We start from the raw sequence: 15,620 nt of genomic DNA, 5'->3' as shown, positions 1-15,620 counted from the left end.
GAACTGTTATCTAAGTTTTGAAAATACGTCTTTTACCCTAACTCATCATGCATTTTTATTAACGAGTTATGCACTAACCCGAACCCCTAATTTAACGTTAAGTGGGGTTAGACTTCCCCACACTTAGCTGACGACATGTGAAGTCGGTAGAATAAGTTCCACGAATTAAAATAGTGAGCCAGTTATTTACATCTCGGGTGGTATAAAATATATCAATGGGTTTAAAGTTTAGAACCACCCGATCGTCACTACTTAATTCTTTTTTAAGTGTAGCTTTTAGTAAATGGATATGTCTCTTTTCTGGTTCTTGGTCAAATGGATCGATATACACCGACATATATATTATAGGGTGGACAATTCCTAACATTTCCTTCCTTTTATTCTCGGTATTAAAGGTTTCACCTCTATTACCCAATTGGGTGAAATCCGAGGTGTCATTATCTATTACAGCTCGTAGTTCATCTTTGGTAGATGACTCGTCTATTGAGAATATTGTGTTGGAAAGTTGTGGAATAGTGAATTTCGGGATCGAAGTACATTCTTCTTCATTAATGGTACTTATCGGTCCCACTATTTTGGTCTCGGGGGTAAAATTTTCAACGTTATCTTTTTTCCAAGAGTACCAATTTGTCACCCTTACTTCTTCTTCATTCATTGATGGATCGATGATTTTGTCGGTAGAGGCTAATGTGTCGATATGTTGTGAAATTGGTAAAACTGAATAAAAAGTATCATCGGGATAGTTGGTGATTTCGGAGCTCTCGAATTCATCAAAATTCGATGATATGAGATTTTCTTGCACACGACTCCTCAGATCAACAGGTGTGTAATCTGATAGAGTTTGAGCTTGCCGATTTACAAACTCTCTCATTTGTTCATTTTGAGCATCAAGTTCTTCGAGTTTGATTTTCATATAATCTAAAGAATTTTCAGGCACATAATTTTCCTCGTCTTCTGGTTGTTGAGTTTGGATATATTCTTGGAAATAATCCCAATTAGAATTGTATTCCTCATAATCGTTCCATTCAGGTTCCATGGGTGCATAATTTTCCATAGGAACGTAATAATAACATTCCCATGTTGAGTGATAATCTCCACAGATTTCACAACCAGTTATTGTTTCGTCATTCGTGATCCAAGATTGACCGAACGAATTGTCATCAACACCCGTTTGAGAGTATTGATTAAATTAATTTCGGATGTCATAAAGAGTTTCCAAGGCCTTGTTTTCAAAATTTTCCATTTTATTGCGATGGCCAAATTTTAGCTACAATGTGGTGCATTCACTAATTATCCTATTAGTTATAAAAAGATAAAAATTATATAAGTTATCAAATTAATAGACTTTTCTGCTTTTGCCCACGTTTCGAATAGCCAATAGATGCAGCAGGGAGCCAGAACCCTTTAAATCGGAAGCTCACAACTCAGCCACTAACAAATCCAACTATTACTACGAAGCAGAAAATTTGAATGTCTATCAATTTAACCACTTAAAATAATTTTTCGTTTGGAATTATTAGAGAAGAATTAGAGAAAATTTCTAAGTCCTAAAAACTAGCGTGTCGAGAAATAAGAAAGAAAAAGAGTGCGCGTTGAAAAAAAGGTCAAAAAATAAAAATAAGAAAGAAAAACTTCGAAACTTAAAAGTCTAAAAATTAAATCTAAAAGTTACGCCTAAAGGTATTAAAGCTTACAGGAATTCTATATCCAAAACGGCAATAACTTAAAAGGCACTAAAATTTAAAACGGCGTCGTAAAATTCTAAAGCGCCTAAATCTTAATCTAAAGAAAAAGTACTTAAGGGATTTTACGGCAAAGCCTAAAAATCTAGAAATAAAAATAAGCTACGGCAAAATACTAAATTTAAAACTAGCTACGAACAATAAAAATACAAATATTATGCTAAAAACAAATAAAAATAAACAAAAAAAATAAAAATAAACTTAAAGTTGTAAAAAGTACAATTTTTATAAAAATATTATTTTTATATTTTTATTTTATAAAAGTATTAATTTTTATATATAATAAAACTAATTAAAAGTAATTATTACAAATTTAATTAAAACTAAAAATTAAATATTAAATTAATTAAACCTAATTAGGGTTTTAAAATAATAATAATTAATAATATTTCGTAATAAATGCGAAGTAGGGTTCCTGGGTGTGCCTGTCAGGGTGGTTCCAGGAGTCGCGGTGCCACGTAGCAGAAAATCTCCGCAAGACGCGGAGTTTGCAAGACGTTTTTTTTTTCTTTTAAATTTTATATTGTTTTTCTAAAATGATATATAAATATATTTATACAAAAATAAATTAAAAATATAGCGTTTCGCCGAAGTCCCCGGCAGCGGCGTCAAAAACTTGATGTCGTAGCGTGGGGGTACGAAATAGTGTATATTTTACTAGGGAAAACTATTAAATACGATACATTTTTACACAAGTTTTATTTATTTATTTACAGATGGGATATACCTAAACCTTGCTACAACACTATAGGCAGTGTACCTAATCGTAGAGTAGTGTAGTTTTTAGTAAGTCCGGTTCGTTCCACAGGAAGCTGGCTTATTTCACACTATATTTTAAACAATTATATTCGTACAAAATATTTATATTAATAATATATAAAAGGGGGTTTTACCGTTTAATGACCGGTTTGTCGATTTTATATTTTAAGCGAAGCGTAAAGTAAATGACGATATTTAACTAACAATATAAAATAAATAACAATAATTAAAATGACAATAAATAAAAGTACGAGGAAATATGAAATAAAATATATTATGCTTATTTAAACTTCCGTAACCATGATGGTTGACGTGTTGATTTTAGTTTTATGCCCATGGGTTAATTGTCCTTTGTCCTGTATTATTTAATATGTCTGTCTGGTTTTTGTCCATAACAGTCCATCGGTCATAAATTTAAAGTGCGAGTGTCCTCGTCAAATTATTCTTATACCCGAAGTCAAATATTCCAACTAATTGGGGACTTAAACTGTAACAAGGTTTTAATACTTTGTTTAATAATTACACCAGGATATCGACTGCGTGTAACCCAAGGTTTTAATACTTTGTTATCAATTATGCTAAGTGTCCTTATACATAATTTCACCCCTGTTTTAATAATTCCATAGACTATTAATCCATTCCTGTGTCCGGTTAAATGAACGATTATTCGTACATATAAATACCCCGCCCATCGTGTCCGATCGAGTGTATATGGTTATTTATAGGTACATCCAATTGTAAATCTTTATATTAAAATTAACAAACTATCATTTAGTTAAACAAATATAAAGCCCATTAATAGCCCATAGTCTAATTTCCACAAGAGTCGTTCTTTTGTCCAAACCTCAATTATGGTACAAAGCCCAATTACCCAATTTTAGATATTTTTAGCCCAACATCATGATTACTTCGGTTCAAATAAGCATAATAACAATTTAGTTATGAGACATTAATTTAAAAAGGGAGAACATAGCTTACATTGATTATTTATCGCGTAGTGTTACACGGACAGAGCTCCAACTTTAAAACCCGTAAAATAACCGTTACATTAACCAAAACTAATCTAATATAAAACTAACCTATACTATATATATATATATATATATATATATATATATATATATATATATATATATATATATATATATATTTATTTATTATTTATTACAGAGTATTACTATTATTATTTATATTTTTTTATACTCGGCAGAATGCATGGCCTTTTATAGGCATTTCTGATTTTTGCAGCTCCGCGAGTCGTGGAGTTTTAAGCCTGCAAACTCCACGAGTCGTGGAGTTTGAAAATCCAGCTCACACAATTTTGGAACCTTGCTTGTCGACGTTATTAAATAATAATATAATATATATATAATTTTTAAGAATTATTTATATATTATATTTTATTTATGTGCATAGTTGACTTGTAATTTTCGCTCCGTTGCGTCGCGCGTTGAGAGTTGACTCATGTCCCAGTTCCGGATTTTCGAACGTCCTTGCGTACTATTTTATATCGTGTACTTTGCGTTTTGTAACTTGTACTCTTGTCATTTTTAGACGTTTCTCATCAATAAATTGAACCTTTTGAATTGTATCTTGTACATTTGTGCTTTTTGGACGTTTTTGTCTTCAAATCTTCGTTTTCGCCTTTTGTCTTCGCACTTATTTATTTAAACAATTACAATGAAAATATAATACAATTACATATGAAAACCTATTATTTAGGAGGGATATTGCTATGAAATATATGTTCCTTTTTAGCCTTATCAAATGTTTCGGATGAAACAACTGAAATCTTGTGATCCACCTTTATATACAGATTATGCGTAACATTAAAACTATGAACTCACCAACCTTTGTGTTGACACTTTTAAGCATGTTTATTCTCAGGTTCCTAGAAGTCTTCCACTGTTTGCTTATATGTGATACAAGCTATGTGCATGGAGTCATACATGCTTTCTTCGATAAAACGTTGCATTCACAAAATCATCACCATGTATCTTATTTTGACTGCATTATCAATGGATCTAGTATTGTAAACTATTAATTACGGTGATTGTCTATATGTAGAAATCATCAAACGTGAAAAACCTTGGAATTTGATATACAATTATGGTGTGCCTTATCAAAAGAATGCAATGTTTACAAAACGTATCATGTAGAGGTCAGTACCTCACTGTGAAATCGATGAATGATGTATTCGTCCAAATGAATTTGACGGGTCATCACAATAGGGTTGGCGGTGAAATATGGTTTATAGAAGATAAAATCACAATCGTACACATGGACAGATCATATTAAAATAAAAATGGTAATTATTTCCAATAGCTTTTTTATAGTTTATTTTTTTTCATTTTTACAAAATACAAACGTCAAATATGGGGGGATTTAATGGTTTACTCTACAGTTTGCTCGCATAAAATAGACATTATAATACATAAAAGACTCTCAAAAGGCATCAAAAGAAGAGTAAAATGCATTCTTTACAGTAGATAATTAACGATTTCCGTCAAGAAAAACAACAATTCAGGTCGCCCAATCTTTTGCGTAAGTCCCGCTGATCGCTTTCAATGCTTAAACCCTAAATATCTGAGTGTGAAGCACACGAGCAGCACGCATGCCACGTCAACGTAAAAGTCAAAGTCGGTTATGCACTTTTCGCATGAATCAATCAATCATATAGCGATACGTGTCTCCGAATATCTTGGAGATCTTACGCCTATAAATAAACACCCGGGCCATCACATTTTTGGGACTTAGACTTGTGATAAAGAACACAGTTTCTCTCTCACACAATACTTTCTCTCTCTAAAACTCGAAGACTTAGCTGCACAACGCTAGACGGATCATCTCATAGTTTGGCTCCGCAAGATTGACTTAAGCCACCCCACGGTTCCTAGACCGTGATCCGGGTCTGCAGGGACGTTGTCCCTAGTGTAATAGTCAATCGAAAATTCACCATGCTAAGGAGTTTTAGACCTGTATTGATACCCGTAAGCCGTTAGCCGAAAATACGTATTAACAATATTCTTTTCTATTTGTGCAATTTATCCTTGTATTAACAATATAAAAAAGTTTGATGGGCCAGAATATGTTGTTTGAGAATTGGGGCGTGTAATTTTTGAGACCAATTGCTCTATAGATTCCTGATGGTTAAGTCCGAGTCGGGCTATTGGAGGATATAAGCAAAGAATCAAACGTGATAAACGACAAGTCTTGTGTAAATGGGCTAGTCTACTTTTTGGTGGTTTAATAATTTTCTTTTTGTTGAAAATTTTAGAAAACAACAACACAACAAAAATATCCAATCCTACGACGAATGTAGGATATGTTTTTTTTAGAAAATAAGCAATAATTTGATACTATAGTTTTAACAATTTACTTACATTAATTGGATAATACTCGAATTACTTATTAGGCCACTCCCTATCGTAATTAAACTATCCATCCTCTTAACCTTCCACATCATCGCCACATCAACACCAATATTCTATAACTAACCAATAATTAAACACTCCCTATCATGCCTAAAACAATAACCCTCTTAATATACAACGTACAAGCAATAAAGCATTAAGTCCAAACAATAAAAAACTGTTGGGACCCACAAATCTATAACTAAACCTCATACTTCCATTAAATCCATGGTGAAAGTGGATAACTAAAGCGGGTAACTAGTTCGTACCTATAGTTAGTTACGGGTAATAACGGGTAATGAGCGAGTAACTAACGGATAACTAGCTGTAGGGAGTGGTCTTAGTAATTTGTTATTGCTTTAGTTTCGTTGATAAAGAACTTTCGTATGATGCATACATTATTAAGCATAGCATGTGCAATCATTGGTTTTGAGTGCCATTTTAAATAATAAAATAAAAAAATACGAAATAAAATTACTAAACAAAGAGAGACATCTTTATTATATGGTCCATGCGATTTGATGATATGTTATTCGCAGGACCCATGTTTAATGGGCTATACTAAATGTAAGGCTTCAGAAAGTAAAAGCATATTCTTAGTTACCTTTTTACTTATCAACAATATTACTACTCGTATAACTTAATCTAATTGTATAAATGTCAATCTAACTAATTTTGAAATAACTAAAAAGTATCAAATATGAGGTGTTTGTTATATTTCAGTAGGCTTATAACTACCTTTAGTGGCCTGGTTCAATATATTCAAATTGAAAGAACCAATAAAAGAGAGATATGTTGTAAAAGATATAGGAGAGAAAGAGGTTGAAGAGGTGTGATGTATTTAATGTATATGTGTGTTTTTGTAACTTACATTATACACATATATATAGTACAAATTTTACTATTCATATTTGACTAATTACCATCCATATTTAACTACTAAATTTACAACACTCCCCCTTGGATGGTAATTTTTTTAAAAAGCAATTAATACTGCCTCGTTAAAAACCTTGCTAAAGAAAACCCAGTGGGATAAAACTTTAGCTAAGGGAAAAAGAGTGCAGCATAGAGTTGACTCCCCCTCAAGTAGACAACGCTGAGTAGTCACATCTTTTGAACTTGCCTCATGCCAATATTGTGAACGTATGTTTTGAAAACAGAGATTGACAGTGCTTTGGTATAAAGATCAGCAGAGTTGTTGATTGAACGTATCTCATTTTAATCTGGTTGTCTTTTACGAGATCTTGAGTATATGAGAAGAATCTGATGTTTTCATCTGAAACTGTATCATCTAAATCTTTTATGTACAAGTTTGACCCATGTGATTTGTCTACAGTCTCCTTCATGATTTGCTCAAACTGTTGTTTCAATTCCTATTCCCTTTCAGTCTTTTTCTGAGCCTTACCAATATACCATTCTTTTCCATCAAACTTATGACCGTTAAGACCGTTTATAATTTTAGCGCCTCGTCAGCATTTATGTTTTGTTCTGTCATTTTGATACTCTTCTTTCATTTGTACTATGTAAGCTATATTATCTTCATAGATAGTTGTTGGGCTTTTATAGCGTTCTAGTCCACAAGAATCAATAATGATTTGTATCATTGATCTTAACTAAAATCATTCCCGAGTAGCTTCATGTAACGCAATCACTTCGGCATGATTTGATGATGTTGCAACAAGTGTTTGTTTTGAGAACGTCATGATATTGCGGTGCCTCCATTTAGGAATACATATCCAGTTTGAGATTTAGCTTTATGTAGATCAGATAAATAATCTGCATCTGTATAACCAAACAAATCTTGTTTCGAGTTGTTAGAATAAAATAATTATAAATCAGTAGTTCCCCGAAGGTATCAAACTATTTGTTTGATCCCATTCCAATGTCTTTTGGTAGGGGCTGAGCTGAACATTGTCAACAAATTAACTGCAAAAGAAATGTCAGATCTTGTATAATTTGTAAGATACATAAGAGCCCCAATTGCACTAAAATATGGAACTTCTGAACCAAGAAGATCTTCATGATCTTCTAGAGGATGAAATGAATTAGTATCAATATTAAGATCTAACAACCATATGAGTACTTAATGGTTTTTGTCTTGTCCATATTAAAATATTTTAAAATCTTTTCGGTATAAGTTGTTTGATGTATAAGTAAGTCATTAGTTATATGCTCAATATGTAAATCAACGTAATACTTGATTTTTTTTTTATTTTAAAATCTTTCTTTAGAAGTTGAATGGCTTCATAGATTTCTTTATTTAAGATAATTGATATAAACAGCTATGATCACATATCCGAACATTGTTTTTATAAAACACACGTGCAAATAAGTTTATATGTATACCCTTTTCTTATCAAGTAGTAATTTAATCGATTATACCACATACGTCCAGATTGTATAAACCCATTTAGAAATCTTTGTGATTTAATGGAATATATTCCATTGGGTTTTGCATTAGATGCTTATGATACCTTAACCCTTCAGGTATATTCATATATATATATCATTATTAAGTGATCCATACAGATAAGTAGTAACAACATCCATGAGATGCATTTAAATAACTACCAGGTTGATTAAGTATCTAATAAGTAATTGTATTATTTATAGGAGGATAAGTTTTTCTCCTAATTCATTTCTGGTCTTTGTGGGAAATCTTGAGTTACAAGTCAAGTTTTGCCTTGTAACTTCATTTGCACATTTCTTTTCGGATAAAAATTCATTTGTATCCCATTGTTTCACATCTTTAAAAGTGATAACGATTGATCCAAAAACTTTTCTTTTATTGAGCGATTCTAATTCAGCTCGTATTGCTCCTTTCCGTTGAGTTCAATCACGTCTATTTTGATATTCAATGACAGATTTTGGTTCCAGATCATCATCTTTATTCATGATGTCATTGTAACATTATATGAAAATATCTCATCAAGATTTTTCATTTCAGTTCATTTTCATAATATTGCATAATTTATTGCAATTTATGTATTTACATTTATCAATATCCTCTGCAGAAGGAGTGTTGATTTGTGGTTCTTCTTGAACACTTTCTTTTACCTCATTATCAGCTGATTTTCTTTTTCGAGCATTTTTATCTTTGAAACCAATTGGTCTCCCACGTTTCTGCCGTAGCAAAGGCTCATAAGTGACATTATTGCCAGCTTTTGTAATTTCAATTCTAGCTGAAGCATTTACTGCTGGTATATATGATTTAGTCACTTATTTTTTGTATCTTTAAATGCATAAAGTAATTAATTTGCAAGTTCTTGCATATGCATTATATTTGAACTTTCTTTTCGCATTCTTTTGTGCGATGATCAATATTCCTTAATTGATGTTCACACCATGAAACATAATTTTATTTGTATTTCATTTCTCCCCCTAATATAGGGAACAATGTTTCATTAAAGTGACAATCGACAAAACTTGCTGTAAAAACATCACCCGTCATGGGTTCAATATATCTTATGATTGAAGAAGTTTCATATCTAACATATATTTCAATCCTTCTTTGAGGAACCATTTGTTGTGATTGTTCAATTAAAAATACACTGCACAACCAAATGTTCTAAGATGAAAAATATTCGGTCTCCACCAAAATTAAGTTGGTAATGGAGAATATTTATAACTTGCACTTGATTTAATGCGAATTAATGTCACATCATGTAAATTTACATGTCCCCATATAAATATTGAGAGTTTTGTACTCATTTCTAATTGTCTAGTTATTAGCTGTAAGCGTTTATCTATTGATTCAGCTAAACCAATTTTGTGTATGCACATGAGCAACTGGATGTTCAACAACAATCCTTGTAGACATATAATAATTATTAAAAGCTTGAGATGTTAACTCACCAGCATTATCAAGTCTCATCCTTTTAATGGTGTAATCAGAATAATGTGTTCTTAATTTAATAATTTGTGCAAGAAACTTTGCAAATGCCATATTACGGCTTGATAACACACAAACATGAGACCATGCGTTAGATGCGTCTATTAGAAAAATGGTCCACATGATGGATGAATTGGTCCATATATATACCCTTGAATTCTTTCAAGAAACATTGGTGATTATTTCTCAATGTGCTTTTCATTAATCGCCATATGTGCTTTTCATTAATCAACATATGTGTTTTTCGTTAATCACTATATGTGCTTTTCATTAATCACTATATGTGCTTTTCATTAATCACCATATGTGCTTTTCATCATATATCATTTTCACCATATGCGCTTTTAATCATATGTGCTGCGCTTTTCGTCATATGCACTTTTCATTATATGCGCTTTTAATCCTATGCGCTGCGCTTTTCATCATATGCGCTTTTTATCATATGCGCTTTTCGGTGCTACATAGATATTTCTCATTTTCGATTATCAATGACTGATAATCATATCCATTATGATATATATCAGAGAAACTTAACAAATTTCTCTTTGATTTGGGAGAAAACAAGACATTGTTTACCAAAAAATTCGTACCATTTGGTAATAGGAAATTTTGCCTTTTTCGTTCCTTATATCAAGTTTGCAAGAGATGATATAGTATTTATAATTCCTTCATTTGATTTAAATCAATGAAATATTTCTTAGATTTGATCATAGTGTGTATGTTACTACTATCTGCAATACATAGGTCTTTACCATTTAATTGATGTTGTATTTCAGCAGGATTCATACTAAAACTTCAAATAAGATAAGCAAATAATGAGTTATATTTCAGCAAGATAATCAAATTATATTACCTGCAAACAAGTTATAATCTGAAGTACATAAAAGATAACACTTAATAAAACATATGCGTTATGGTCTAAAACCATTTATTTATGAGTGATACATAAAAAAAAAACTAGGCATCTTAGAAAATTCAAACCATTCAAGTCTCAAGGTAGCTCAGGGTTAATTTAATCAAGATTTGTCAACAGATTCACTCTCGTTTTCTTTTCTTTTGGGACTTATTTGTAGAGCTAAACAATATGTTCATGTATTCAAGAAATACTAGACTGATGATCCACGTTACCAGATCATTAATAAGAATCTCCGGAATTCTTATAAGAGCTTCTACTAATATCTTTAATTTTATTCTTTCATGGATCACCGTTATTATTTATTTTATTTTTTTGATAATTAATATCGTATCTATCTTTGAGTATTTTTCATAATACACTTGGATTTTCGATCATATAATATGTAGATTCTAAGGACTCGTCAATGTGTTTGCTAAGAAAAATACTTACTATTGTTTTCTCTTGTTCGGAATAATTGTTATTTTCATTCAGGGTTTCTAAAATACCGTTTGATTCGAGATGTTTTTCTACATTCATAACCCATGTTAAGTAGTTGTTCCCACTTGTTCTAAATGAGCAAATTTAAGCCTTTTCAAATTCGACATTTTCTATTATCAAAAAGATGAATAACATAAATCATAATCATAATCAACTTCTATTCATAGACAAATAATAAAATGAAATTAGAATCATTTTAAATTCATAAGTAGCAAACAACAGAATAATGGTATGATTACAAATAATAAAATCACAAGGGCAGGATAGAATATAGGTTCACCCGGTGGTATATTAGCAACAATGATGATAGTTAATATGACCAATACAATAGAAAAAATCATCCTTGTGTGAATCATTTTTACAAAAATTTTTTGAGAGTAGTAATCTGAAAAATGAAGATTGATTTGTGAAAATGTGAAAACGGAGATGTTTATTTTATATTTGAAAAATATAGTTGTTGTAACGTCGTCAGTTGACGTTAACAACCGTTATGTATATATGACCGTTGTAACGTCGTTAGTTGACGTTAACGAATAAAGTCACTATATCAAAACGCGTATGAGTAATATAAAGGACAAGATTTTTTTTTCTTATTTTAACTTTTAAGATTTACTTTTAATAAAAATACAAACTACTTTTTCTTATTTTAACTTTTAAGATTTACTTTTAATAAAAATACAAACTACTTTTTCTTATTTTAACTTTTAAGATTTACTTTTAATAAAAATACAAACTACTTTTTCTTATTTTAACTTTTAAGATTTACTTTTAATAAAAATACAAACTATTTTTTCTTATTTTAACTTTTAAGATTTACTTTTAAGAATAAACATTAGTATGCATGAAATAAATAATGATTAATTGCATAAGTAATCATAAATGTTAGATAACATATAAAGACCCCATCGTATTCGTATTGATCGGAATTAATCTCGACCCATGGTACCGTGTTGTCAAATGACGTGTTGCGTACATAAGGTACCGTGTTGTCAAATGACGTGTTGCGTACAATCATGAGGTCTTATTAACATAAATATAAATGTTAGTGAAGTTAATAAGAGTTGGATTACAGAAAATATAATTCAGGTGGTATAACCGACCATATATAACTTAAATAACATAAATATAAATGTTAGTGAAGTTAATTAAAGTTAGATTATAGAAATATAATTCAGGCGGTATAACCGACCATATATAACTTAAATAACATAAATATAAATGTTAGTGAAGTTAATAAAAGTTAGATAATTTCTTACCTTGATTAGTGACGTGTGCTTGCTTAGATAAACCTTGATTATACGGAGCACTTCGTGCTGATAACGTGTTATATTTCAGTAGGCTTATAACTACCTTTAGTGGCCTGGTTCAATATATTCAAATTGAAAGAACTAATAAAAGAGAGATGTGTTGTAGAAGATATAGGAGAGAAAGAGGTTGAAGAGGTGTGATGTATTTAATGTATATGTGTGTTTTTGTAACTTACATTATGCACATATATATTACAAATTTTACTATCCATATTTGACTAATTACCATCCATATTTAACTACTAAATTTACAAAAGTGTTTTATTATTAGAGATAACACCTAAGTTTTTTTATTCATAACAACCCAAAATCATCCATGAACATATGTATAGTACAATTTCCGCAAACATGATCATCATCATCATCATCATCATTAACTCATCACCATCATTTGTCATCATCAATATGAACAACCTACACTTGTCCTCTTACATTAAAAAACTCTTCCAAATTTTATAATAAACGGTCATACTAATTCCATTAATTCATACACTGTTGTTTGCTGGAACAAACCATGAAATCATTCATCTTTCTTCTTCTTCTTCACTTGTTTTTTAAATTTACCATCTACTCACGTGCTGACCTTCCCGGCACGTGGGAACTAATAGTCCCTGATGCCGGCATATCCTCTATGCACACGGCCGTTACCCGTTTCAACACCGTCGTTCTCCTTGACCGTACCAACATCGGACCCACTCGAAAACACCTCCGAAAAGGCCATTGTCGAATCGACCCGGGTCACAAACCCGATTGCTATGCTCACTCAGCTGTTTTGGACCTTAGTACTAGAGAATTACGCTCACTTATGATACTCACCGACACATGGTGTTCCTCCGGTCAGTTTCTGCCGGATGGAACCCTCCTTCAAACCGGCGGCGACCAAGATGGTTTCAAGAAAATACGTAAGTTTACTCCATGTGATACGGCGTCGTTTTGTGACTGGGAAGAACTTGAGGTTGAATTAGCAGAAGGTAGATGGTATTCGACGAATCAAATTTTACCCGACGGGTCAGTGATCATTGTCGGTGGTCGCGCTGCCACTAGTGTCGAGTTTTTTCCATCTCGACACGGTGGCAGCGCGGTTAATTTTCCCTTTTTAGGGGAAACCGAAGATACCCAAATGGATAATCTTTACCCATATGTTCATCTTCTTCCCAACGGTCACTTATTCGTGTTTGCCAACACGAGAGCCATTCTATACGACTATACGAACAACCTTGTGTTGAAACAATACCCTAATTTGGAGGGAGGACCTCGTAATTACCCATCAGCGGGATCATCAGTGATGCTCCCGCTGACGGGAGATTACTCCGCCGCAATTATTGTTATTTGCGGCGGAGCGGAGTATGGAGCGTTTATTGAGAGGAGTACAGATAGACCGGCTCACGGGAGTTGCGGGCGAATTGAGGCAACTAAAGAGGACCCGGTTTGGGAAATGGAAGATATGCCATTTGGTCGGATTATGGGTGATATGGTGATGCTGCCAACCGGCGAGGTTTTGATTATAAACGGAGCGCAAGCGGGTACACAAGGGTTTGAAATGGCATCACAACCGTGTTTATATCCTCTGTTATATAGACCTAATGAACCGTTGGGTTTACGATTTATGACCTTAAACCCCGGTTCAGTACCTAGAATGTATCATTCTACGGCTAATTTACTCCCAGACGGAAGAATTCTGATTGCCGGGAGTAACCCACATTATTTCTACAAGTTCGAAGCCGAATTTCCAACTGAATTAAGAATTGAAGCTTTTTCGCCCGAGTATTTGTTGGCTGAAAAAGCGAATATTAGGCCAATTATACTTGAAGTTCCGGAGAAGATAATTTATGGAGGTGGTTTCGATATAGTTGTAACTACACAGCTTCCGGTTGTGGGGATTATTGAAGTAAATATGGCGAGTGCACCTTTTGCTACACATTCGTTTTCCCAGGGGCAACGGTTGGTCAAACTGGCTGTTTCAAGTGCAGTTCCGGATGGTTTGGGTTCGTATAGAATTGCTTGTATCGCACCACCTGACGGTAGGGTCGCACCGCCGGGATACTACATGGTATTTGCAGTAAATACTGGTGTACCAAGTGTGGCAAAATGGGTGAAGCTGCATTAACGATTATTATGTCATTTACTATTATATAAATTATAGTTATAAATATAAATATAAATTATAAGTGTAAATAATTCATTGCCAATTGCCTCAAATGTTATATGTAACTAATAAAACATTGCACTGTTTGCAAAATGCCGTAAATTTTAATCAGTATGTGATGTGATTTGGTGATACTAGGGAATACAATTCTTTTGGTATAACCCAATAAACATGTTATAAATTTATACTTGATGATCTTAACCACCTTAGAATATGGTTAACTTTAAACATAGTACTTGTACTTATTTTGACTTGGTGTATTAACAGTCCTATACATACATAACTAGAAAACCAGGTACGAGGGGATGAAAATGGCTTTTGATGATCGATAAACATGGCAGAGAAAGAGTTTAAGTAGCTACATGTTGGGGCATTGACCCCTGCAGTTTCCGACTCTGATTAGCATCTATCATAAATGATTTACACGGAGTATATAATATGAAATTCTCCGTAGTTTTGTATCAAATTATGAAGGAATACTAAATATTATAACATCATGACATGGTTTAATCAGGTGATACTTTTTTATTGACTGAATGAAAAAATCACGGTAGAACTTTAGTTAGGAAGTAGACTGCACTTCAGATGAACCCATCATACTTTTTAGTATAAATTCCCCTGTTCCCAGTCAATGTGAAGCAGGTCAAAACCAACTCCATTAAGTGGAAGAGATGAAGTTGTAGTTCAACACTTACGCTAACTGCAGAGGTTCGAATCATGTTTGTCCTTAAATCCTGTTTGCATTAATTCTGTATACTGAGGGCGTTTTGAATGGATGTTCTTAAAAAAAGTCACTAGGAAGGTTTGTAATGGAGATGTTATACTTCTACAATTTTTTACCCAATTCAAATGTCCCAACATTGACAGAAAGATTGACCTGAGCAATGTGAGTTACTTGATTGAAATGGGGATTTGTTAATGGATGAACAAATGCAATGTTTGTATTGAGTTGTGACTTTAGCATATGT

The 15,620-nt window shown here is 32.5% G+C and overlaps 1 protein-coding gene across 1 annotated transcript; it reads left to right on the top strand.

Annotated features, from left to right (window-relative positions):
• Window positions 1-12,900: 12,900 nt before the first annotated feature.
• On the top strand, window positions 12,901-14,695 carry LOC139898688 (aldehyde oxidase GLOX). Its single transcript, XM_071881444.1, has one exon. The coding sequence runs from the start codon at window positions 13,021-13,023 to the stop codon at window positions 14,611-14,613; it is 1,593 nt and encodes a 530-aa protein (XP_071737545.1). The 5' UTR covers window positions 12,901-13,020; the 3' UTR covers window positions 14,614-14,695.
• The last annotated feature ends 925 nt before the right edge of the window (window positions 14,696-15,620 follow it).

The sequence above is a fragment of the Rutidosis leptorrhynchoides genome, chromosome 3, assembly GCF_046630445.1.
Source record: "Rutidosis leptorrhynchoides isolate AG116_Rl617_1_P2 chromosome 3, CSIRO_AGI_Rlap_v1, whole genome shotgun sequence".
Lineage (NCBI taxonomy): Eukaryota > Viridiplantae > Streptophyta > Magnoliopsida > Asterales > Asteraceae > Rutidosis > Rutidosis leptorrhynchoides.
The sequence above is the reverse complement of the archived record's forward strand: the minus strand, read 5'-3'. Positions and strand labels throughout refer to the sequence as shown.